The sequence below is a fragment of the Cnephaeus nilssonii genome (genome assembly GCF_951640355.1).
Source record: "Cnephaeus nilssonii genome assembly, chromosome: 2".
NCBI classification, from domain to species: domain Eukaryota; kingdom Metazoa; phylum Chordata; class Mammalia; order Chiroptera; family Vespertilionidae; genus Cnephaeus; species Cnephaeus nilssonii.
Genome location: NC_137073.1, coordinates 102,656,083 through 102,683,077, shown reverse-complemented (window position 1 = coordinate 102,683,077; position 26,995 = coordinate 102,656,083). Strand labels below are relative to the sequence as shown.

The 26,995-nt window shown below is 45.5% G+C and overlaps 1 protein-coding gene across 1 annotated transcript; it reads right to left on the bottom strand.

The window, feature by feature from the left end:
- Nucleotides 1–10,571: 10,571 nt before the first annotated feature.
- Nucleotides 10,572–26,702, bottom strand: ATPSCKMT (ATP synthase c subunit lysine N-methyltransferase). Its single transcript, XM_079800521.1, has 5 exons — nucleotides 26,680–26,702; nucleotides 21,318–21,607; nucleotides 20,046–20,183; nucleotides 18,757–18,807; nucleotides 10,572–11,489 (listed from the first exon to the last, which is right to left on the bottom strand). Exons 1-5 carry the CDS (start codon nucleotides 26,693–26,695, stop codon nucleotides 11,319–11,321), a joined length of 666 nt encoding a protein of 221 aa, XP_079656647.1. The 5' UTR covers nucleotides 26,696–26,702; the 3' UTR covers nucleotides 10,572–11,318.
- Nucleotides 26,703–26,995: the final 293 nt, after the last annotated feature.

The following is a 26,995-nucleotide window of genomic DNA, read 5'->3' as shown; positions in this document are numbered from 1 at the left end:
AACAATAAAGAATTTAAATTTTTGTAAAAAGAAAAGAAAAAGCTAAAGGAGTTCATCAATACCAAACCAGTATTGAAGGGTATTCTTTAAGAAGAGGAAGAAGAAAAAGAAAAAGATAAAAAATATGAACAACAAAATGGCAAACATACCTATCAACAATTGAATCTAAAAATCAAAATAGATGAATAAAAAATCTACTGAACATAATAAACTGGTGTGTAAAATAGAATCAGAGGCATGGAAATGGAACAGACTGACGATTCTCAGAGGGAAGGAGTGTGGTGAGGTGGGAAGAGATTAAACAAAGATTTTATATGCATATATGCATTACCTATGGACACAGACAATAGGGTGGTGAAGGCCTGGGGCGGGGCGTGAACCAGGTGGAGGGGGGCAATGGAGAGAAAAAAGAGGGACATTTGTAATAATCTCAACAATAAAGATTAAATAAATAAGTAAAATATAATGAAAGATGCATTCCTCTCACCACACATCCCAATCCCCACCTTCCTTCCCTAGAGGTAAAGGCTATTACCAGTTTCTCATGTATTCACAGGTCATTTCTGGCATGATATGCACAGTCCTGGGCTTGCAACAGCATAGAAGGCCTCCAATGCTCATCTGCATTCTGTCGATCCCCCAAATCAGCCTTCCCATGCTCTGTCATTGTTTTATTATCCCCTCAGGGAGCACCACAGAGCTGCCTGTCTGCACTGTCCAAGTAATCTCCAGGTACCAGTGACTGTTCCCGTCAATGCTGTGGTTCAAGGTTGCTCCCTGAGTGAATTAGCCCTCCTTTCCACAAAGCCAGTTACGTTTAATGTGTATTGATGCAGAATGTGTCACAGCAATAGTGTCTGTCTGGAAATCACACGTGCACTGGCACGTGTCACTCTGCAGTCCTTTTCACAGCTGTTCCATACAGAGCCACCAAAATGTGCTTAACTAGCCTCGACTAATGTACATTGAGGCTCAGCCCATTTTTCACTTGTAAAGACAAGTCTGTAAGATGTTCTTATGGACTGAATAGTCCTCCCAAAATTTCTATGTTGAAGCCTTAATCCCCTGTACCTCAGAATGTAACTGTATGTAGAGACGGGGCCTTTAAAGAGGTGATTAAGGTCAAATGGGGCCATATGGGTGGGCCCCTAATCCAATAGGACTGGTGTCCTTATCAGAAGAGATTAGGACACAGAACTGCACAGAGGAAAGGCCATGTAGGGACAGAGGGAGAAAGCAGCCCTCTGAAAGCCAAGGAGAGAGGCCTCAGGAGAAACCAGATCTGCTGACACCTTGATCTTAGATCTCCAGCCTCCAGACTATGAGACTTAAATTTCTGTTGTTTAAACCACACAACCTGCAGTATTTTGCTATGGCAGCCTGAGCAAACTAACACAGATGTATACTTTAACAAACTGCTTATGTTTCCCCCCATTGCCTTTTAGAGTGGGTGGAAGCGAGGGATGGAGGTGGAAGAGAGAGAGAGAGAGAGATTGATGTGAGAGAATCGCATCAACTGGTTGCCTCTGGGACACACCTCAACCAGAGGCAGGGAGCAAACCACAACCCAGGCATGTGCCTCCCCTACAGACGTGTTCTCCCCCAACTGCCCTCCTCTGCCGGCCTGGTCACCCAAAACTACATTCCCTTCTGGCCTGATTGCCCACAACTGTCCTCCCCTGCAGACCTGGTCTCCCCCAACTGCCCTCCCCTGCTGGTCTGGTCATCCCTAACTGCCCTCCCTGCTGGCCTGATCGCCCACAACTGCCCTCCACTCCAGGCCTGGTCCCCCCCAACTGCCCTCCCCTGCTGGCCTGGTCTCCCCCCAAACTGCCCACCCCTGCAGGCCTGTGTCTCCCCCAACTGTCCTCCCCTGCAGGCCTGGTTCCCCCCCCCCCCAACTGCCCTCCCCTGCAGGCCTGGGTCCCCCCCCCCCAACTGTCGTCCCCTGCAGGCCTGGTCTCCCCTGCAACTGCCCTCCCCTGGAGGCCTGGTACCCCCCAACTGCCCTCCCCTGCTGTCCTGGTCCCCCACAACTACCCTCCTCTGCTAGCCCGGTCACCCCTAACTGCCCTCCCTGCTGGCCTGATCGCCCACAACTGCCCTCCCCTGGAGGCCTGGTCCCCCCAACTGCCCTCCCTTGCTGGCCTGGTCACCCCCAACTGCCCTCCTCTGCTGGCCTGGTCACCCCTAACTGGCCACAACTGCCCTCCCCTGAAGGCCATCTTGTGGCGGCCATCTTGTGTCCACATGGGGGCAGTCATCTTTGACCACATGGGGGCGGCCATCTTGTGTCTTGGTGTGACGGTCAATTTGCATATTACTCTTTTATTAGATAGGATTCTGACATTAGCCCAATTGGCATGGCTCAGTGGTTGAGCATTGACCTATGAAGCAGAAGGTCACGGTTCAATTCCAGTAAGGGTACATGCCCAGGTTGCAGGCTCCATCCTCAGTATGGGGCATGCAGGAGGCAGCTAATCAATGATTGGCTCTCATCATTGATGTTTCTCTCTTCCTGTCCCTCCCTCTCTAAAATCAATAAAATTATTTTTTTTATTTTGACATTAGGATTCATTCTTTTTTTCTTAAATATATTTTTATTGATTATATTCATTTCAGAGAGGAAGGGGGAGAGAGATAGAAATATCAATGATGAAAAAGAATCATCAATTGGCTGCCTCCTGCATGCCTTCCACTGGGGATCGAGCCCACAATCCAGGCATATGCCCTGACCGGGGAATCAAACCATTACCTCCTGTTCATAGGTCAATGCTCAATCACTAAGCCACACGGGTTGAGCAGGATTCATTTCTATAAAAAAACTAGAGGCCCAGTGCACAAAATTTGTGCACGGGGGGTGGGGTCCCTCAGCCTGGCCTGCACCCTCTCCAATCTGGGACCCCTGAGGGGATGTCCTACTGCTGTTTTAGGCCCGATCCCTGCAATCCAAGACCATTGGTTCCTAACCACTCACCTGCCTGCCTGCCTGATTGCCCCTAACCACCTCTGCCTGCCTGCCTGATGCCCCTAACTGCTCCCCTGCCGACCTGATTGCCCCTAACCACCTCTGCCTGCTGACTTGATCGCCCCTAACCACCTCTGCCTGCCTGCCTGATCGCCCCTAATCGCCTCTGCCTCAGCCCCCGCCACCATGGCTTTGTTCGAAAGGACGTCCGGAAGGATGTCCAGAAGACGTCCGGTCTATCTGGTCTAATTAGCATATTACCCTTTTATTAGTACAGATAATTTTGTGCTCTAGCTGGTTTGGCTCACTAGATAGAGTGTCAGCCTACAGACTAAAGCGTGGCAGGTTCCATTACAGTTAAGGGCACATGCCTGGGTTGCGGGCTTGATCCCCAGTAAAGGGTGTGCAGAAGGCAGCTGATCAATGATTCTTTCTCATCATTGGTGTTTCTATCTCTTTCCCTCTCCTTTCCTCTCTGAAATCAATAAAAATATATTTAAAAAATAATAATTTTGCTACCCAATTTTTCATCCTACAATATTAGAGACGAAAACTAGCTTGATTCCTCCCTTTCATCCTTGAATTAAACCTACTGATCGAGGTATTGTTTTTTGTTTGGTTTGGTTTTTTGGAAATTGATTATCTGATATGACAAGAAGGCCAAAGATGAACTAGTGAATAATTGCCATGGTCAAGGACTCAGGGACTCTCTGTCTTTCTTGCTCTGCCATCCTCTGCAGGCCTGCAAGATCTCACTTGCTTGTTGCAAGATGATTCCATAACCTCAGGAGTCACATGATTCAGGACTTCCTTATATTCAACCTCCCATCTGTGGGAGAAGGAAAAATTTCCATTCTTTCTCTTCTTAGTTATTCTGAATGACCAGATGGCCACCTTCTTGCTGTGTCCTCATATGGTCCTTTTCTCCATGTACTATATGTGCCCCTAGTCGAGCTATTGGATACCGTTCACACCATAATATTAAATTAGAAAAAATAAGACATTAAATTTCCCTCACCTATAAAAGTTAGGTGAGTTTTTTTTTTTCATGTTCAATTTTCATCAGTCCATTAGGTCACAAGTGTGCCCATTCCAATATAACTATGCCATCATCACAGGAACACTTCACTCTGAAGGAAGAAGCTGTTCTGCCTAAGAGACTCTCAGAGGACTGAAGTTTTCTATCTGAGCACAGAAACGGTGCTGTGTGATTTAGATGGACATTTTCCTACATTTATATAAATATCCATTTTTCCATTTAAATATACAGCCCACACTATCTTTGGGGATAATAAGTTCCTTGTGTTGAATACCTGTTATGACAAGTAATGTTTGCATATGTCATAAAATAACCTATTTCCTAAATGAAGTTCTTCAAGGAACATGACACTGAACAGAATGTGATGTGGAGGCAGGCTGAGATGTTCTAGGGACAGTGACAGCTCTGTTCCTGCTGCCCCGGTCCTTTGGCCCTGTTGGCAGTGGGTGAGGGTGGGCCCCTGGCAGGGTCCTACCCCCTAGGACTGGCCTGCTCTCTGGACTGAACCCTGACCCAGAGAGAAACCTGACTGCTATTCTCTTGTCTCTCACAGCCCTCCAAGTTCCTCTGACCTCAGCTTCATGACCTTAACTTCCACCCAGATGCCCCCAATCTTCCTGTTCCCCAATTTAAATTCTCAACATGGACTCGTCACCTCACCTCTATGGCCTGCCTTTGGCTCAGATGCCCAACCCTGGCCCCACCAACTGAAGAGGGGTCAGGGAGCTCTGGATGGGACAGTGTCACTTAGAAGGAGATGAGGCATCGTTAGGGACAGATTTCTCCCAGGGCTTTAAGAACAGTCCCTGGTTCTAATCAGTACTGGGGGACACTCCTCTTCTCTCTAGCAAAGCCCTCTGGGACTTTATATATTCCAACTTTCTTCTCCAAGCATTCCCCCTTCTTCACTGGGGTTTAGATACAGCTTGTCCTCATTCATCAGCTCCCCCAGCGTTCCCACTACACCTCGGAAATGTGGGATCTGTTCCAGCCCACCGCGACAAAGTGGGTCTCCCAATAAAGTGAGTCGTAACCTTTTTGCTGGTCGAGGGTCTTGCCTTCAAATTGTAAAAAACACATCTGTGAAGCACAATCAATCGAAGTGCAATAAAACAAGGGGTGCCTGTGCTTTGCTTTGCAGTTTCAGAGTCAGCAGCGGCCACAGCCTCCTCCTGTGCGGGGGATGCTCCGCTCTGTTGCAGTTGAACACTTTACTGCTGAAGACAACTCTGACGCCTCCCAGACCCACGGAGGTCGGCTGAAAGGACGCGGGCAGGAGGCCCTGCTCGGGTGGGAAAGCTCACGTCATTTCAGGTCATTTTAGGACTCCGCACCTGCTTGCAGACGGATCCCTTCTACAACATCCCCACCATGTGGCTGCCCAGCCTCTGCTCCAGCATCTCCAGGAAGGAACTCACCATGTCGAGGCAATGCATCCTAACTTTAAATGACTTTATTAAGACTGCACTTCAGACTGAGCTTAAACTTCATGTTCCTTTAGCACCCACCCAATGCAGAGTTTACACCCAGAGCCGGTCAGAGCAGGTCTAATTGCAGGGAAGCAGGTGAGTGTAGTATACCCTGTGCTCCAGAGTGAATGAGGCTGAGCAAGGTGACAACCCTCCTTATTTCAAAAAAAGAAAATGAAGACAGTGCCTCCTCCCAGAGGATGGGAACAGGGCACACGGTCATGCTCTTGATCCCACTGTTCTTCTGCTGGGCAACCCTCCGACTACTGGAAAGCAGCTGTCCTGACTCCTTCAATCATTCCTCCAGGCAAACATCCACAGCCTCTTTCACTGTGCCCCTCAGGGTATGATTTCAGGGCCTTTCCCACCTAGAATTCATTTCAGCTTTTTATTGTGGCTTCGTCTGTTCCTTTATTCCTAGTTTCTTATATCATCATGTTAGCTGAGCCAGGATGGGGTGGCAAAGCGGAGATCCCTCCCAGGAAGGCCTTCCCTTGTGAGCATAGTGCCAACCGCACCCCCACCTCAGCCAACCAGCCCCCACCATCACATCAGGGGGAAGGTACCCGCCCTGCTCAGCCAGCCCATGGGAAAATCCTCACAGAGCTTGGCTCCCTTCCACTGCCTCTCCTAGTGCCGGCCCAGGAAGTGCTGGCTGAAGCCAGGACAAGCTGGGTAGTGCTGAGTGTGGCTCTTCTGCGTTACCAGCTTCTCTCAGTCAGCTTGGCTGCTATAACAGAGCACCACAGACTGGGGGGCTTAAACAACAACATTTATTTCTCACAGTCCGGGGGGCTGACAAGTTCAAGATCAAGGCACCGGCAGATTCCGTGTCAATGAGAACCCGCTTTCCGTATCAATGACCAGCTTCTCCCTGTGTCGCCGCTGCAATGGAAGAGGTGAGGGAGCTCTCTGGGGTCTCTTTATAAGGGTACTAATCCCTTGATAAGGGGTCTGCCCTCATGACCTAATCACCCAAAGGCCCCACCTCCTAATACTATCCCCCTGAAGGTTAGGATCTCAATGTACAAGTTTTTCAGGACACTTAACACACAGTCCACAGTTTCCCTACCTGCCAAGGACAGTCTGAATGTAACTTCTTCCCCTCCTCTTCCTAATTCCTTACTAATCCTGATAATCATTTCTCCCCATAAAACACCTTGGGTGAGGCATACAGCTGAGGTGCTGCGGTTCCTCACCCCTGCCCACGTCTTCAAGAACAGGATGCCCTCCAGGGATGACTGCCAGCTGTGAAGGCCAGGTTGGAGTTCACAGGCCTCTTGACTTGGTACAATTCCCCAAACACCACTCTGGAGCTACTCCGGGACATTAACTTCCAAATGTCCCCACCCCCAGAGTTCTCCATGCCTCACACACTCCAGATGCACCTCTGACCCGCCAACAGGTGCTATCTCCCTAGTGCTCTCCGGGCAGGGAGCATGGGCTCACAGGGGCCTCGGCTAATGCAGCCTCACACCCTCCCACCACTGCATGGGGCAAATAACACAACACCCAAGTCAAAGAAGCTTTAAAACAACGTTTATTACGCCACTTAACAAGATGTCTTAAAGTCGGAGACTCCAGGTCAGTCCAGGAACTCAGTGGCATCGTCACACACACAGAGTCTTTCCGTCTTTCTGCACCACCCGCCTCAGCTCCTTGGCTTTCACCTGCACTTTCCCCCGTGGTTGCACAGTGGCTGCCACAGCTTCAGGTGTTACTGCTCACTCCTCAAGCATCTCCTTCTATCGGCAACAAAACCTTTCCCAAAGCTCCCAGCAGATGTCCCTCAAACCTCACTGGCAGGAACTGGGTCACATGCCCCACCACCCACTCTGATGACCAAGAAGAGATGGGACCAAACAACCGACAGGACCCATCGTCCCTGAATACACTGATGCCTGACACCTGAAATCTGGGGGTTCAGTTACTAAGGAAGAGGGGGATGACTGTTGGGTAGGAGGGAGCAGTGTCTGCACATCTTTGGCAGGCCCGCTGGCATCCCCTGCTCCAGGACAAGTGGCCTGGGTCAGAGGCCTGCAGACTTTGCCACTGTGGCCCAGACGACATCAACGTGTTAATGAAGAGCTGGGCACACTGTGGCCCCAATAGCAAAAGACACACCACACGACAAAGCTATGTGCTTCTTTTGAGCTGAATGTTTGTTTTTCATTGATTTCAGAGAGGAAGGGAGAGAGAGAGAAACATCGAAGATGGGAGAGAATCCTTGATTGGCTGCCTCCTGCACGCCCCCTACTGGGGAGTGGGAGATTGAGTCTGCAACCCAGGCATGTGCCCTTGGCCGGAATCGAACCTGGGACGCTTTAGTCCCCAGGCCGACGCTCTATCCACTGAGCCAAACCGGCTAGGGCAGCTATGTGCTTCTTGTTTGTCTGTTGAGACTTAAGTAGACTCCTGTAGTCTACACAGCAATGACTTAGAGGTCTTTCCTGGAATGCACTAAGCTGGGCCCAAGCTAGGAAACTGAAGTTGTAGCACAAGCTTAGAAGACTTCTGGACCTGAGAATATCTATTTCTTTATAGCAGGTCTTTCAGACATTTGGCCATCGGAGAAAGTACTTTGGTAGAGTAGTACCTGGATATGTGGTTTAAATGTCAGAAATCTTCCATTTTTTCTCTTCTATTTGGTTATAACTTTTTTTATATAATATATTTTATTGATTTTCCACAGAGAGGAAGGGAAAGGGACAGAGAGCCAGAAACATCGATGAGAGAGAAACATCGACCAGCCGCCCCCCACACACCCCCCACCGGGGACGTGCCCGCAACCAATGCACATGCCCCTGACCGGAATCGAACCTGGGACCCCTCAGTCCGCAGGCCGACGCTCCATCCACTGAGCCAAACCGGCCTTGGCTATTTGGTTATAACTTGATATGGTGTACGCCAGTCACTCAGCAATGGTAAACAGTGTATGTAGAAGAATCTCATTTCTTACATCTTTTAAACTTGGTTTTGCGTGCACATGGGGAGCTAAGCATTTCAAGGAATCTGAGTGCCAGTCTGGCCGAGGGTCTCCTGAGGCCTACCTGGCACACCTAGGTTACGATCCTGGGGCCATGATTTTGGAGGACGTGTTCAGACGGAAATGAGCTCAAGTCATTGACCTGAGTGTGGCTGGACCCTGCAGGTCTCTGTTCACATGGCTCCTGTCAGGCTGCATCAGCCCGAAGCCTATTTCTACTTTTGCTTGTTTGTTTTTTAACTTTATATTTTACCAGGTTAGTACTTATCCCTGATTTCAATCTGCAGATATTTTTGAACCCTATTTTTTCCATTTTTATATATTTTTAAATCTTTATTGTTGAGAGTATTACAGGTGCTCCCCTTTATCCCCCCATTACCCCCCTCCACCTGGTTCCCACCCCAGGCCTTCACCACCCTCTTGTCTGTGTCCATAGGTAATGCATATAAGATTTTTGGTTAATCTCTTCTCACCCCTCCCACCCCCGCTTCCCTCTGAGATTAGTCAATCTGTTCCATGTTTCTATGTCTCTGAATCTATTTTATTCATCAGTTTGTTTTTGAACCCTATTTTTGACATCAAACATGGTAGCTGTCATTCCCTATCTTGTGCCATGTGCAAAATTTGACCAACGTCCTTAACCTAGTAACTGATAAAAAAATTCAAACCAGCCAGTCAGGGAAGCTACAATAACCTCTACAGGAAAAAACTTATTGAGTAGCTCTTACTTAAAGGCACAATTTTAAGAAACAGTTAAAGATCTTGCAGATTCCGTGAATCACAATAATTCTATGAAACGGTCTGTTGTGCTTTGAGGCTGAAGGATCAAGCATCATCTAATTCTTAGGAAGCTGAAGGAGAAACCCAAAAGTGGCAAATTATACATAACTCTGAATATAACCTAATGCCTTTCCTTCTATCACCAGGAGTACGTTGGCCTCTGCCTTCCACCCTGTCCTGGCAATGAGCTACAATGCATCGCTCTCCAAGGGTGCCCAGCCAAGTTACAGGGCTGACCACCATGGCAGAGAATTCGTTCTCCATTAGGAAAGCAGGGCCTAGTGGGAAAGGAAGAGATGGTGGCAGCCAAAACCCTGACCGATGTCCACACTATCCCATCCCCTCACCCACAACACACACAGTTGCTCCTTGTACTATCACCCTGCTATTTCTCTCCAAGAACTTCACACACTCTAACATTCACTCACCTATTTCTTTGTCTCCCCGCTTCCAGAATATAAATTCCGTAAGATTAGAGGCCTTGCCTGTCCATTCACCATTGAATTGGAAAAGCTGATTACACAGTAGTCACTCAATAATATTTGCTGAATGAATTAATGAGTCCCTAGTTGCTTCTCATTTAAATAATAATTATCAAATTGATCACATTTTTATCAGTTTAGTAAAAGACACAAACCATCTCACTTTATCAGATCTCTAAGACAGTTTGGTACTTAGGTTACAAGCTGTATGGCTGGGAGTTCAATTATTTTCTGTGATAAGCAGGGATTAGCTGAGCCTCCATTCAATATTAATTTTTCAGATATATGAAGCCTGTCTACTCAAATTCAAAGGTTTTCCTTAACTTGTCTTTATCTAAATCGGTCAAGTCTCTTCTCATAAATGAGAAATATTAAATAAATGGCTGCTTTCATAAAATAAAGAAGTGACTAGCAGAAATAATCTGCACCTTCTGTGAATAAGCTTTTCATTAGCATCTAAATTAATAATAAATACTATGTACAGACCAAAGACTTTATGCCATGAGTTTTACAAATTGGTCCCCCTGTTCAGTACATCATTATACCAACTAGAGGCCCGATGCATGAAATTCATGCAAGGGCCTTGGCCCCAGCCCCCACCCGCCATGGCCGGGGCCTCTGCCGCCTCTGCCTCGGCCCCCACCCACTGCGGCTTTGTCCGGAAGGAAGGACATCCGGTCTAATTAGCATATTATGCTTTTATTATTATAGATGACAAGGATACTCAGGAAACCAAGACTGAGAGTGTAAGCCACTGTCCAAGGCCTCCTGCTGAGAGTCCAGCAAGGATCTGAACCCAGGTCCGGCTCCCTCCAAAGCTCATGACCACTTATTTTACTATTAAATCATTGCCAACCACTCCACTGCATCATGTATCTTCTCTGAATACCCTATTTCATCAACTCTGAGATCTATCAATGATAGCTGACTATGTACAATGCTTCCCATTACAGCTATAAAACACCATCTGTTGGAAGAAACCTCTCAATTTCAGAAACATTAAAATATGTATACACATACATATACATCTTAGATTCAATAAAATACAGTAATCTACTAGACTACAAACTAAGTATTCCTAATAAATGTTATAAAATATAAATGCCTCTCTAAATCTCTTATAAAATTAATTTTGTCATGATGTATAAAGAAGAAAAACAAATCTTGAGTATGAGTAAAGTTATAGGAAATTGCAAACATTTACTAATACATACCTCTTTAAAATTGTTTTCTCTCATCTGTGGTATTAAATCATATTCTTTATCATGTGAAGAGCTATCCACATCTTTCCCACCCATCAACATCTATCACTTATCCATATTTTCACACATCCAAGTGCATGAAAAGCTGTAAGCACATTTTTTAAAATATACCATGAAAGGGAACTTTAAATATACTTGCTATTCTTAACTTGTTTGTTTTCTCCAAAAATTAAGGGAAGTAATAATAATTTCTCATGCCATGCCAAACAAAAATATACTCTTCGCTAAACACACAGCTATACGTCTCTATAAAATCAAAGACCACCAACACTACAGAAAAAGACTCTCAATAAATTTTATATTCGAATGACCAACTGGAAATGCACCGATTTTCAGGGCCTCTTCTCACTCCCTCTAAACGTACTCATGTCATAAACCCACACAGTGTCTATCCCCTCTCCGGTGACCTGGGCCGGGGTCCAATGCGGGAAAGGGAACCGGCAAGCGATGACTCTAGCATCCCTCTCAAGTTCAAGCTCAAGTTTCTTCTCCAACTGCAGCATCTGTGGAGAACGGCAGTCACTATTGATTCTCAAACGTCCTTCTGTATTTGAGTCCCTGAAAATACCTGTGCAAAACTTCTAATTGTAATAAAGATCACTTCAGGGCAGAAGTACATTATCAAACAATCCACCAAAAAAAAGAAGTCGCATTGACAACAGTTGTAAAGACATCTTCTAGTATCAATTATGAAATACACCATTTTTAGCAGATATGTATCACAGATTTCTCGTTTTCTAACTAAAATCACGATGTGGCAATAATTAAAATGAGAATCAGATTTATTTATCTAAACATTTCAATCTATTCTGTCTCAACTATTTAACCTATTTTTCCACATTTTTAACAACTTACCATTGACATTGTCTTAGAATTATAATTGGCAATATTTGTTCTTTCTCAATAGCAAAAATGCATCTTAAAATCAATAGCATCTAGATTCAAGGAAATATATAATGATAAGACTATAAAAAATACACATTCTACCAACTTGAAATATAATAAAATATCTCATACTTTTTAAAAAATATATCAATAATATACTGATAATTGATATCTTGATAGTCAACATAACAAATAAACTGTAAAATTCTCTTATTTATCATTTTATTGCCAATCTACCTGTGGAGATAGCATTTTATTGTTTGCTAAAAATAATAACATTGTAATTATATCAGCAAATTAGCAATCACTTAAAGTTTATCTTCAGGTCCTAAAAACAGATTATCACCTTCACCTCCGGAGAATATTTTTTCACTCTCCTTTTAATTTATTTTGAAATAATTTCAAATTGACAGATAAGTTGCAAGAAAAGTCTGTCATATTTGCTTTATCTGATTAGCCCTCTTCCCCTCTCCATAAACATGTTTCCTAATTGGAGAATAGGTTGCATACAACATGCTCCTTTATTCCTTGACTAGAGGCCCAGTGCACAAAATTCGTGCACAGGTGCGGTCCCTAGTCCTGGCCAGCCATCGAAGCATAAGCATCTGGTATGGAAGGGCAGGTCCCAGCTGACCTCTGGGCCCAAGGTGCCCCCCAGGCCTCCACGTGCCCCCCTCCACTTAAGTCATAGCGCCTGAATCCCCACGCAGAGATGCGGTGAGTGCGGCCGCGTCGGAGCACAGCGTGGGCCTCTGGGCTGCCCAGCAGTGCCACATGGAAGCCGGGCGGGCAGTGCACTCTCTCCCGGCCGGCCTCACAGACTGGCTCCTGCATGAACCCACGGAAAGCCTGACTGGCTCCTGTGGTCCCGGCAGCTGCGGCCCAGCTCACTGGAAGACACCACACGGGTGCGGGGCGAGCTCCTTATGGGCACCCATCACCTGAGCATGGGGGCTTCCCATGCGCGCGAGCCTTGGCATCCCAGGGGAGGGTAGCTGGGGGGAGTGAGAGCAAGCTCGGCAGACACCCCACATTCTCACCGTACCTCTGTCCCCATCACCCACGCCCCCAGGTAGCCGACATCACTGACGACTGCCATGTTCCATGCCGCCCCCTGGTGGTCAGTGCACATCATAGTGAGCGGTGGAACTCCCAGTCGAGGGGACAATTTGCATATTTGGCTTTCATTATATAGGATAGTTAAGCATTGTCTAAGAAAATATTTTCTAAGAAATGCCCCCAGCACAGGTACCACATTCAGGAAATTTAGCATTATATTCCAATAAAATAACTCCAACAGTAACATTCCAATTTTGTCAAATGTCTTAATTTGACACTTTCCCCCAGGTTGGGATTCCACATTGCATTTAGCTGTAATGTTTCCTTGTCTCATTTATTTATTTATTTATTTTAATATATTTTTATTGATTTCAGAGAGGAAGAGAGATAGAAACATCAATGATGAAAGAATAATTGATCGGCTGCCTCCTGCACGCCCCCTACTGGGGATCGAGCCTGCAACCTGGGCATGTGCCCTTGACCGGAATTGAACCTGGGACCCTTCAGTCCGCAGGCCAACACTCTATCCACTGAGCCAAACCGGCTCGGGCTCCTTGTCTCTTTTAATCTGAACAGCCCCTCCATGTTTCTTTGTGTCTCATGACAATAACATCCGTTACAACATGGGCCAGTCATTTTCCCAGGGCCTCCAAGTTCCTCTGATGATTCTCGCAATGACTCAGCCTGGCAGTTCTTGGCAATGACCCCTACGTGGGGCTGTGAACATCTCAGGGCCCCAGTCAGACGCCCATGGGGTCCTCCTGCTTTGAGGGGGTGGTCACCACTCAGTTGAGATGGTATCTGGTGTCCAGAGTGTGGTCACTGTTTTTCCTTTATAATGAATAATTTATGGGGAAATTACCTTGAGCGGACGTACATATTCCATTATTCATCAAGCTGACCACACACTAGATGTACTATTCACTGATGATTCTGGCTTGAGTCAATTTTTGCTATAATGGTTGCAAAGTAAGGGTTTGCTAATTCCATCATTTCTTCTAGATGAAATTCTACTTTCTACTGCAAGAAACGGCTTTCCCTTCTCTCTTTCTACCTAGCCAGCTATCACTGTAGGATGAACCAGATTATTTCATTCAATTCGTGATAACCCACTACTGTCCCATTTATTCTAGTGCTCAAATCATCCCAATTTGGCTGCTCTTTCCTTTGGACACGCCCCCATCAAATATCTTGAGCACTTCCTTATATTCGGGCTCAACAAAAATGTTCTGGGCTTTTGTATCTTCCCTTCCTCAGCCCTGGGATCAGCCATTTCTCAAACATTCCTGGTTCCTCTGAGTGGGAAATGGTATTTAGAAATCAAGTTCTAAAGTAAGTAGAGACAAAAAAGTTGACAGTACTTCTATGAAGGTTTTTTACCTTTAAGAAGTAGCTTGGAAAAACTCCTCTACATGATGTATGGCTATGTGAGCCAGATTTTAATTCTTCATTAGCATCAATACCAAGATAACAAAGAACAAGTTCCATTAAGGATGAAATATTTCTATTCTTTTAACAGCCAGGAAAAGATGAGTTTTTTAAAAAATAAATAAAGTTTTGTTCCTTGAGGGAAAAATTAAATAAGCAAAGAATCTTTTTCCAAAATATCAGGGGTTTCTTATGGTAATTTTGTTCATAAAAAGGATAATTGTAAACGTATTCACATTATCATTATTCTTTTCTTTTATTTCCAAATGTCATATGCTAAGTCAAGATAAACCTAAAAATGAAAAGGAGCTATTACAATCATAAGAAATTAACTGACTAAATTACACATAAATATGCAACAAATCAGGGTCTTGATATCACACACAAAGAGAAGCAGTGATATGTCATGTATGTCTAATGGAATTCAAACTTATTCATACAATTATAGGCTTCAAAGTGACACGAACTCATCATATTCTAGTCTAATTACATCTTCAAAACTTTAAACATAAGTTGAAACCAGCGCAAAGGCCTATCAGACAAATTAGCACGGCCACAGGCAGCTTGGAGCCCCTTCATCACCCCTCTTCCCTCAGGCACTGGCTTCACTTGCCTTCCAGGGGACAGCCCGCCCTCACTTCCAACCTCCCAACCCCTCCTCTCCAGTCCTCTGCTGAGTTCCCCTCACCTGTAAGAGGCCGGGGCTCAGTGAGTGACCTCAGCCACTCCTTCACTGAGTGACCTCAGCCACTCCTCTGCTTCAACTCCCTCTGGGCGCTGATGCCTAAAAACCTGATCTCCGGCCCTCTCTCCTGAGCCCCAGACCCCTCTACCCACCACTACCAAGCTGAAATTCCCACACACATCTCACACATCACATGCCACCCAGAATTCCTGATCTTCCATGCCACTCCTCCTGCTCCTTTCCCAGCTCACTAATGTCAACCCCAAACTTCCAGTTGCTCAGGCCAAAAACCTGGGAGCCGACCTTGATGCTCTTTCTCACCCCAGGGCAGCCTGTGATCCTTTTCAGGCCCAGTCCATTCCGATCCTCCACGCCTCTGCTCAAATCCACGATGGCTCCTGCCTTACAGGGGCCCAGGGTCCTTCCCATCCCAGCTCTATTTTTTCTGACCTCACCGCTCCCCAGCTCCCCTCACTCACCCTGCCTCTGCCACCCCTGCCTCCCTGAAGCTCCTAGAACCCAACAGGCACACACATCCTAGCTTCCTTAAAGTGGCTGTTCCTGTTTGAAATGCTATTCCCTTCTTCCGGACAGACACACAGCTCCCTCCCTCGCCTCCACGTGTCCCCTTTTCAGGAACACTGTCGCTGCCTCATCCCTCTCCTGCTTTAGCTTGCCCCCCAGCACATATCCCCTTCTCTTGCTCGATATATTTTATATAAGCATCCCAATCTCTGCTCTCCCCACGTGCATATTAGCACCTGGGGCAGGGATGTTTTTCTCCTTTATTCACTAAAGTATTCCAAGTGGGCCCTGAATAAATACTGGTCAAATGAATGAATGAAGAATAAATAATTCAATCATGAATGATTTTTCTTCATCAGAACATGCTGATAATATTTTCATTCATCAATTCAAAACAGGATTCACAACTAAAATTAAATTAGTCATTCTTTGAAGTTATGAAATTGAATAGCCCACTGGGGGAAGTCTATTTAATGGGTATTTATATCATATTTACTCATTCATTTAACAAATACTTCTGGCCAGGTGATTACTCTCTGCTGGGTGCTGCCATGCTGGAGGACGGGCAGCGAAGACAGGCCAGCCTTCATTCTCGAGCTGGTAGTACAGTGCCCACTGCAAACGCTGCCAAAGCCATCACACGGGAAATGTGCAATGACTCACATAAGGAGAGGAGAACAGGCACTGTACGAGTGAAAAATAGAGGGCACTGGAGCTCGTGCCATGGGGCGATCAGGGACCATTCTCAGTGGAAAAGACACTGGACCACGAGTGGTCAACAGGTGTTCACCAACTAGGCCCAGAGCTGGGGGCCTGAAATCAGAGGAAGGACACAGCCCCACACACAGCGGAGCCCAGGGCCCGAGAGGAAAACGGGGGCTTGGCACAGGCAGCTGAGGGAAGCAGGGGCCACTCCAAGCCAGGCCTCAGGGCCATGCGGAGGGTTTAGGCCTTATCCTCGCCGCTTTTAAGCAGCAGGAAGCCACAGAAGGGTTTTAAACAAGGATACACATGATCTGTTCCACATTTTCCAAAGATTCTCTTGGTGGATAAGCCAGTCTTAAATGTGGCAATTTACAACCTACTACAGGATTTACCAGGTCCAATGGGATTCCTCACTCCCATAATTCAGACACACACACATGTTGAAATGTTAGAGCACCGCTAATTTCGAGCTACGACTGCAAAGAGCTGCTGGGAATAATCAGTCGGCTATCAGAAGCAGGATGAGGAGTTATAACGCTAGGGTTTCTACTTCTGAAGTTCCCTAAGGCTCCTCCTGGCTCCCTCATGACCTGTGTGTGCTTCAGCTGCCCCAGGAAACATTTCATGCCACACTGGCTGTGTCGAGCCACCGGGGCATGACCAGAATATGGACCAGTGCTCAGGGAAGGGAAATGCATTTTAATAGAAGAGTGAATGATAAGGCCCAGATAGATAAAAGGACTTTTCAGGACTCACCTCACTGAGGGCAGACCTGGCCCCAGGCTCCCCAGCCAACACTCTCCCTCCCCGCTCACATCCTCCACGTAAGCAAAGCTTGATAAGGGCGGAAAGCGGGGCCTTCCACTCCTGAAATTGGGCCTCCAGGCCAACAGATGCCCCCTGGCCCTCTGCACCTGTGATTGATCCCTGCATGAAAACCTGCTAGGTGGCCGAGTCTCTGCCATTCCAGGAGTGTGGGTGCTGCACGCATTTCAGCTGCTCCCAATTTTCTTGGGAACAGTGCAATACTACAAGTTCCTTACTTAAGAACGTCTCTGTGTACAGAAGAATAGGACAATAATTGCAGAAGCATTCATCAAAATAATAGGACTCTTATTTCCTCTGAGTGAACAGCTCCAAAAACTGACCATTCTTCAAATATGTCAAGAGAAGCTCAAGGAGTCGGAGCCCACGGGTTATGCAGTGACAGTGACTACCAAAGGCCACTGCTGCCCCCCACAGGGACACAGCGGCTGTGGCTTCATAAGTCCACATCTCAGGCCATTGTCCAGCCTCTCCACAATGCACAGAAGCCGAATAAGTATCAATTTCTATTCTTGGAAAGCTTGGATTTCAAATTAAAGTTATTTGCCTCCGAATGCTAATTATTCTGAAGGACTGCCCAAACATCATAACTAGTAAATATCAAATTCCATAGCAATTCTATGGTCCTGAAGAGTTTTGGCTTGCTTTGTTTTTAATGGCCAAGGATCATGCCCTTCTACCTCTTTTCATTTCTATAACAAACCTGTAGACACCCAGGTTTCAGCTATATGTAGGCTTGCCAAAAATTACAAACATATAGGATTCTGTTGCTTTCAAGAATATACAACAAAACCCTTCTAAATTGACTTCAAAAAATAAAATAAAATGGCAAAAAAAGAAAAAAATGGCATTGCACTAAAGGTTCTAGTGGTGAGGATAAATTTCTTAAGCATAAAAACTTCTTGTACAACAATTAAGATGTGAATAAGAAAACAAAACACCAAAAGAAAAAAAAATCTCCTGTTCTTTTAACTGAAAACCCTATCAGTTTTATAGTGTATTTCAGGAAACATCCAATTTCACCAAGACTATTATGGCTACAATTACAGACTTTGAAAAGTGAACCGGGATTTCTTTCCATGGTCTGTAAACCAACAATTACAACAAACGCATCCCATCCTGGTCATCTTTCCAAAGGCTAAATTTAGGACCATTTTCAGTGCAATGCTGTGGTGCTTTCACTTTTGAAAGTAGATAATCAAAGCTCAGAAGGAATCAGTCATCTGAGGTCAATTGAAACTAGTCAGCGCTCATCTGCCCTGAAAATTATCTGAGTGCAAAATCAGAGAGGTGATCAACTCAAAGGGAACATCCCATTAACTTTCCCCAGTGATTTCAGCTGGATGGAAGTGAGCGACCGTGAAAATCTCCAGCCACATTAGATGCTGCGTGCTCATAAAGCAGTTTTCAGACTGGAATTTTTAGGGCTTAGATGGATAATTGAGATTTTATCTGAAGCAAGAGTTTAAAAATAACACTGAATCTTTTATGATTAACCTTTTAACCAATAAACTGAAACCCAGTGTCCCCTCAGACTATCTGGGAGGCAGTCATCGTGCATTTGGGTGAGCAGGCCATAGAGAGGTGGTCTGTTACAGCTGTAAGGGCCTTCATGACCTAAAACCAAACATACAAGGGACAGGAGAGTGCATACTCACCATCTGGGGCACCCCAAAAATGACGACGTTTGAGTACTGTGAAAAAGTAACCTAAAAGAGAGGAAACAATTCATAGATTAATTTTTAAAAGCCAAACACCCAGCTTAACTTTTGTTTCAAGATGAGTAGCAACTTTACATTTCACCAAATAATAGGTTTTCACAGAGTGGCCCCCTTTTAGATTTCACAATTGGAAAAACTACCATGTACACACTTTTGATGCAGTTCAATCCATCAGTTTTCCAAATGCTTCCCCATAAGTCATCTCATCCTCACAGCAACTCCATGAAGGGCCTGCCCCAGGGGTCATCTGTCATTCCTCAGAAACGCCAATGACTCACCAATGACCAGCTGGTGGCTGAGCCAGTTGGCCCTGGGCCCTCTGTGCCCCTGGTCCACACTTTCCTACTCTACTCTACACCAAAGTAGCTTTGCAAAAACTCAAGGGATCTCAGACCACTGGTTTTTTATGTTGAACCAGCCTTAAAATTCTAGTCCCTATCCTCTTCTCTAAAATACTAAGTAAAAAATGCAATAAAGTGGTCTTTAGTTGAAAAGCTAGGGGGAAAAGTGCTTTGCCAGTCAAAATTCTTATTGCCCTATAAAAGTCTTATTTACTCTACCGAGAGATCATTTATGTATATATGGCATAAAAAAATGCAAGCAAAAACTCAAGTAAATTTTTATAGGCTACTGATGACACCATTACAAAGGAAAATTCTTATTCAAGAAAGAGCATTTTATGGAGCATTCCTAAAGCAAAATTACAGGGCAATTTTTTTAGAGTACAAATAAACTTGGAAGTATCTTGTACTTTATGAAGACCAGGATGATCCATAACAGCACGGTTGGTAGATTCTTTCTTTTCTTTGCACCTCTCTCTACACATACATACATACATACACACACACACACACACACACACACACACGAAAGTCTATCATTTACCAAGAACAACATTAATAAGTGAATACCTATGTTATAATTTATAAGATTTCCAAATGAGATTTTAAAAATCTCATTCTGTAATGAATAGACATAAGGACTTTTTTAATTGAGCAAATTCTTGGAATTCACATTATCTATCATGTCATAAATCTTAAGCTTATACTCTAAAGTAGTCAATTTGCAAATCTATCCATTTAAAAGGGGTTCATATTTCATTATGCTAAAATACACACCTGTATTTTAATTATTTTTCTTTTTATACATTTTTCAGTTTGCAATACTAATTATGAATTAGAAAGTTTCGGTCTGAGTGTCCTAGGACTGCTCTCTGCCTTACATACCTTCCACAGATCTGAAATATAAAATTTGGCCAAGTGCTGTACCCCTTCTCGCCAAGCACGGTATCTGGAGTACCAAACTAGCCATGGGTTTAATTCATAGCCAACAGCTGTGAATCCTTCCTTTGCTGCTGCTATCACCTGCAGAAAGAGGCCGGTATTTATTCAAGATAAAAAGAAAAACATCCCGGGGACACAGACAATAGGGAGGTGAAGACCTGAGGGAATGGGTGACAGCTGTAATACTGTCAACAATAAAAATACATACATTATAAAAATAAATAAAATAAGAAAAACAACTTACCTGGGAAAATGATACGAATATTTCCTATTTATGGTCTATAATCGTAAAAGACCAATCAAAAGGCACCTCCTTTGTTCAAGACACTATTAAAGACAGACCGTTTTCTGAGAAACCATAAAGATACTATTCGAATATGTAAAGCATTCAAATCTGGATTTTAAAATGTCCTGATTAACATCTACATCTCATTTCCTAAAAACACAAGGCACTTTCTAACCTCCTCCTGATTATTCCAGGTCACCACGATGAAACTGCAGGGCCTCTGTGGTCAGGGGCTGCTGAAAGCATCGTGGCCTGCTCGTCTCCACACTAAATGTTTCCAGAATACCAGCCCTGACTACTACCACCTCACTTTTCAGCTCATCATTGCATAGAGGCCTAAATCCTTAGGTGCTGCCTTGTCCATGGAGGAACTTGATTTGGGACACCCGTTTGCCAATCAGTGGCCTTGAGTAAGTTAAAACAGCTTCCCATGGGGGTGAGGAGGTGGGGGTGGGGGGCAGAGATTGAGGTCACTAAAAGGCTGATCTTTCCCTTTCAAAAAGTGGGGGTTATTTTAACTCTATGTTACCCCATAAGAATTATACACGTGTAAGTATAGATAAGTGTAGAAGCAAACATTTATAGTGCAAAATGTAAAACAGTGAAACTCCATGTTTCTTCTAGTTATGCCACCTCTATTGGCCTGTTTCTTAACAAGCGCTTTCGTAATTACCAATTATTGGTTCTTTTTTACTTGGCATATCTACAGAGCACTTTCTCCTTTAAAAAAAAAAAAATTAAACCTGAGAAAACTACATTCCAAATTCATGCTGGAGGGTTTGATACTTCAGCCAAACAAACACAAAATGAAACGACCACTTTATTAAACTGTCAGGTTTAGCAAGTTTTGCATAAACCGCGTAAGAAATGTGAAAGAGAAATATTAACAATTCTGACGCCAAACCTTAAAACGTCTTAGCATAACTCACAATCCGACCATCGCCACTGCCAATGTCCACCAGAGGTCCTCTTCTGCTTTGCAACATTTTCACAACATTTTCGATCTGCTTTGTAGTTGCGGGTACAAAAGGCAAGCAAATTTTTCGGAGGGCCGGTGTTATAAATGGAGTGGCCACAGCATACACAGCCACCAGTGTCCCACCAACAATCCCAGTAATTAAGAAACCCCAACTGTTCTTCTTCAAACCATTGGCTTCAAGACTTGTAGGTAGAACATATCCTGGCTGACCTTCTTCTTTAAGTGTTTCCTGGGGTTTACCTAGATTGAGAGCAAGCAGTGATGACAGTTAGCTGCTATTATTATTCTCAATACCATCATGGGAGGGGGTGGGGGGGGGGGAAATCAGTAATTATTAACAACTTTCTTGAGATGTAGTTCATATAGCATATAATTTAATGTGTACAATTCAAAGGTTTTCAGTGCATTCATAGACATGTCACAGTCAATTTTAGAACATTTTCAATACCTCAAGAAACCCCTTAACCTTTAATCACCACCCCTCTATTCTCCCCCTCACTCCCTAGCCCTAAGAAACGACTAACCTGCTGAAACCGGTTTGGCTCAGTGGATAGAGTGTCAGCCTGCGGACAGAAAGGTCCCAGGTTCGATCCGGTCAAGGGCATGTACCTTGGTTGCGGGCACATCCCCAGTAGGGGGTGTGCAAGAGGCAGCTGATCGATGTTTCTCTCTCATCGATGTTTCTAACTCTCTATCCCTCTCTCTTCCTCTCTGTAAAAAATCAACAAAATATATTTTAAAAAAGAAAAAGAAACGACTAACCTACTTTCTGTCTCTAGAGCTCCTATTCTGGACTTTCATAGGAGTGAAATCATATAGTATGTGGTCCTTTGTGGCAGGCCTCTTTCACTCAGCATGTTTTTAAGATTTATCCAGGTTGTACCGTGTATCAGCACTTTATTCCTTTTTATAGACAAACTAGAGGCCCAGTGCACGGATTTATGCACCAGTGGGGTCCCTTGGTCTGGCCTGCGCCCTCTTGCAATCTGGGACCCCTTGGGGGAAGTCGGACTGCCGGTTTCGGCCCAATCCCCTACAGGCCAGGCCAAGGGACCCCACCAGTACACGAATCCGTGCACTGGGCCTCTAGTGTGTATATAAGATCTTTGGTTAATCTCTTCCCGCCCTCCCCCCACCCTCCTTCCCTCTGAGATTCATCAATCTGTTCCATGTTCCCATGCCTATGCATTGAGCGTCGGCCCCCTGGTGATCAGTGCATGTCATAGCTACCAGCCGAAAGGTCAGTCGAACGGTTGCTTAGGCTTTTATATATACAGACTTGAGGACCGTGCATGAAATTCATGCACGGGTGGGGTCCTTAGGCCTGGCTGGCGAGCAGGGCCGATCAGGTTCCCTGCCTCCCTGCCTCCCCACCTCCTCCTTCCCTTGCCACCCGAACATTGCCACCACATGGTTCCCCACCTCCCCACCTCCTCCTTCCCTCACCACCTGCATCTGCTGCCACCCATCCCCAGTTCCTCATCCAAGCCCAGAGCCTGGCCCCGATTGGGTGATCGGGACCTGCTGGCTGGGGGACAGGGGCAGGGGGAGGGGTGTGTGAGGGGCCGGAAGGTTGGCCAGCAGGCCCCAATCAGGTGATCAGGGCCTGCCAGCCAGGGGAAGGGGCCAACCACCACCACAACAGGCGGGTGGCAGGCCAACTGGGGCCTGCTGGCCAGGGGGAAGGATGGGGGGAGGTATCCAGGAGGTTGGCTGCTGGCCCCAAGGAGGGAGCCAGCCCTCGGCTCCCCTGGGAAAGGGGCTGCATCCGCTGCCACCCACCCCCAGTTCCCTGTCCCAGCCTGGGGGTCTGGCCCTGATCAGGCGATTGGGGCCTGCTGGCCGGAGGGCAGGGGGGACTAGGAGGTTGGCCGGCAGGCCCCATTGGCGATCGAGGCAGCTCCTGCATTGAGTGTCTGCCCCCTAGTGGTCAGTGCACGTCATAGTGACCAGTCGTTCTGGTCGTTCCATTGTAATGGTCGCTTACGCTTTTATATCCTATATAATAAAAGGTTAATACGCAAATCAACTGAACAGAAGAATGACCGGTCGCAATGACGCACACTGACCACCAGGGCGCAGATGCTCAACACAGGAGCTTCCCCTGGTGGTCAGTGAACTCCCACAGGGGGAGCACCACTCAGCCAGAAGCTGGGTTCACAGCTGGCGAGCTCTGCGGCAGTGGCGGGAGCCTCTCCTGCCTCTGGCAGGGCTAAGGATGTCTGACTGACGGCTTAGGCCTGCTCCCCGCTCTGGGGAGCAGGCTAAGCCGTCAGTCAGACATCCCCCAAGGGCTCCCAGACTGTGAGAGGGTGCAGGCTGGGTTGAGGGACCCCCACCCCCGAGTGCATGAATTTCATGCACTGGGCCTCTAGTATATAGATAATATTCCATTCTATGTATATACTACATTTTATCCATTGGTCCATTAATGGACAGTTTCTCTGTCAGCATACACCAGTAGACAGTCAATTAGATAACCCAAGTTCTAATTCACCTGTGTAGACTTTACCCTTCAATTTAACTAGCAAACAATATAAAGAGCTCCTGTCTTCAGGGCCTCCCATCTAACCTGTGTGCATGGTAGGGTCCAATTGAGACATACACGGGCAGGTTGTAAGATATGCTATAAAGCGTAGGAAATGCTGTGGGAATATAGGGGAAGGTGGAGGAAAGACTGATTCCAATGATGGAACCGTAAGATGTTGACAGACAGAATTTGAGCTGTGCATGAGGTTGATGGAAAAAGGATATTAGCAAAAGAAGGAAGCCTTGGAACTAAGGCATAAAAGTGGGAAGCCATTGGCTGAGCAGTGGTAGATAGCATGGGAAGGCAAATGTGAGACTTTGACATCAGGCTAAATATATATTTTATTCTTGTGCCCTGGGATGGAAGTTTTTTAGCAAAGTCACTACACTATCTGTGTTTTTAAGAAAGTCAACACCAGCAGCAGTGTATCTCTTGATAAAATCACTGCATTTCCTGTCACAAGTTTTTACACCTACAAGTCTATTAACTTAACAAAAACGTGTATGAGTTTTTGAAGTTACTATGTAAATCCACTGTTACCTCCACTCAATAAAAAAAAATATTTTTACTTTTATCAGTGAAAAACAGTCCCTGAAGATTCAAAACAAAAATCAAGATTGTCTCTACAAATTTCTGGTCCTTTCAATGGAACATGTTTAGTCATAAGATTGTTTATTATGATATAAATGACAAAGACTTCTACACTCCGCCACTCCATTAGAGAAGAGCTATGGTGGCCACTGGCTGTTTTTGTTGAGCACTGGAGGGAGTCAGTCCTTGAAAGTAAAGAACTCGCCCAGCCAGCATGGCTCAGTGGTTGAACACTGACCTGGGGAGGTCACAATTCACCGTCAGGGAACAGCCCAGTTGCAGACTCAGTCCCCAGTGTGGAGAGTGCAGGGGCAGCCAATCAATGATTCTCTCTCATCGTTGATGTTTCTATCTCTCTCTCTCTCTCCCTGCCTATCTAAAATCAATTTTTTTAAAAAAATTTTTAAATGGCAATCTCCAGATGAGCGGAAAAGATAAACATTTTTTTAAAAAGAAGAAAGTAAAGATCTCAAAGAGATGAACTTAGGTTGTCCCCACACTTGCCTAGTTACTGATTTCTGATAATGGGTGAAAAAAATTTCCAGGGACAGATCTGGGTCACTTAAAGGTAGAGGTAATGACTTACATGCACACACACACAAAAAAAAGGTAGACAGGATTCTCATCCAAGTTCAAGCAAAAGGGAAAGGGCCAGAAAAAAAAGAACAAGCCTGTTTGGAATAGTGACCTGCCACATGTGTTTAAACTGGAGTTTGTATATTAATGTCACAGTATTTGAGGCCTGTTGTGTACTTATATTCACATACCAGTTGAAAAACTACAGCATATACTTCATGTCCCTCTAACATATTTTTTGGTCCTTAAGAAGTCTTTCTTCTATTAGTTTAATGTCATTTGTATCCTTTGGTTAAACAGCACCTAACGATACTAGGAAAAATCCTTTTCCCTCAAGTTTTAACAGGAAGCAGAAATTGCAGAATTCACCAATTTGAGTAAGAAAATGTTGTCTTGACCAAGTTAAAGTGAACTGAGACCTGACTCCAAAATCTAAAATGCCCTTGGATCATCACTGACTTGAGAATAAGTGAGCCACGCATTAGGAGAGGTTAAATGACCACCAACCTTCCAGTGACAAAGCCAGTTCTCCACTTTCAGGCTAGGGTTAATCATGCACTAGTATAACTAACTCACTCATTCATTTCAGCATTTGAGTATCTGATAAAGACTAGGACTAATACAACAGGGGTAAGTCCGTGTTCTTTGGCAGCTGGGTGCAGGGAGGGTGGAAACCCGTAACAAATAGTCCATAAAATATTTAGTCATGATCAGTGCTCTAAAGAAAAAGCAGTGTAGGGATGTAGAGGACCGGGTACCACTTAGTTAGGGTTGAGAGAGCTTTCCGAGGCAGCACACTGCAAGGCTTCAGAGGGGGACCCCTAGCGCAAGGCTGTGCAATTTTGCCTACATTAACGCAGAGCAAGTTACTGGACCATGTTCACAAAACGGGAAAACACTTCAACAGAGCTTGCTAAGATCCAGGCACTGATCTCCCTGAATCCGCGTAGCAGCTGCGTAAAGTAGGTACTACAATGTTATTGCCATTTTTAAAATATATATTTTATTGATTTTTCACAGAGAGGAAGAGAGAGGTACAGAGAGCCAGGAACATCCATGAGCTGCCTCCTGCACACCCCTCACCGGGGACGTACCCGCAACCAAGGTACATGCCCTTGACCAGAATCGAACCTGGGACCCTTGAGTCCGCAGGCCAAGGCTCTATCCACTGAGCCAAACCGGTCAGGGCTATTATTGCAATTTTTGCAGACAAGGAAGCTGAGGCACAGAGAGATTAAAATCACTGCCCCCAAAACAGCCAGTAAAATGGCAGGGGTGCGATTCCCACCCAGACAGTGTGACCCCAGGACCGCTGTCACATGAAGATCGTGCCAAGCACCTCGTGACTTATTCGCCCTAAAGCGCTGAGGACAGTTCCTGGCACCTAGATACCAGCAAAGGCAGCCGCAACCCCCTACCCGAGACCGGGCTCCCGGGCAAGCCCCGAAGGAAGGAGGGACACGGGGGGCCTGATTGAAAACTGTGCACCCAACAACAGCTGCCCCCACTCCGCGGAGCTGGGTGGAGGAAACCCCGGCCGACCAACCATGAGCCCCACGGCACGCTTGCATCTAGGCCAGCACCCAAGGAACCCGCCTTGCCCGGCCAACCTCACCTCCTCCTCCTTCCATCGCGAGATTTCCGGCAGTGAAACAGAAAACCTGGAAGTGGGTTATACCATCTTGAAGTCGGGGTAGGAAGGAGGGAGGAAAAAATATGCTCTAAGTAAATGAGCTCCTTGTTGGGATCCACCACCAGGAACTCTCAAATGTATAACTTCACGAAATTACTAAATTCTGTCTATTCTCGACTTGTGGGTTTCCAAGTTCCCGTCGGTGACATCGAAACACACACCCCCACAGCTTCCCAGATGATAGACATTTCCGAAGGCCGCCGATTCCAGAAAGTACTGTCTGGCATGAAACTAGTCT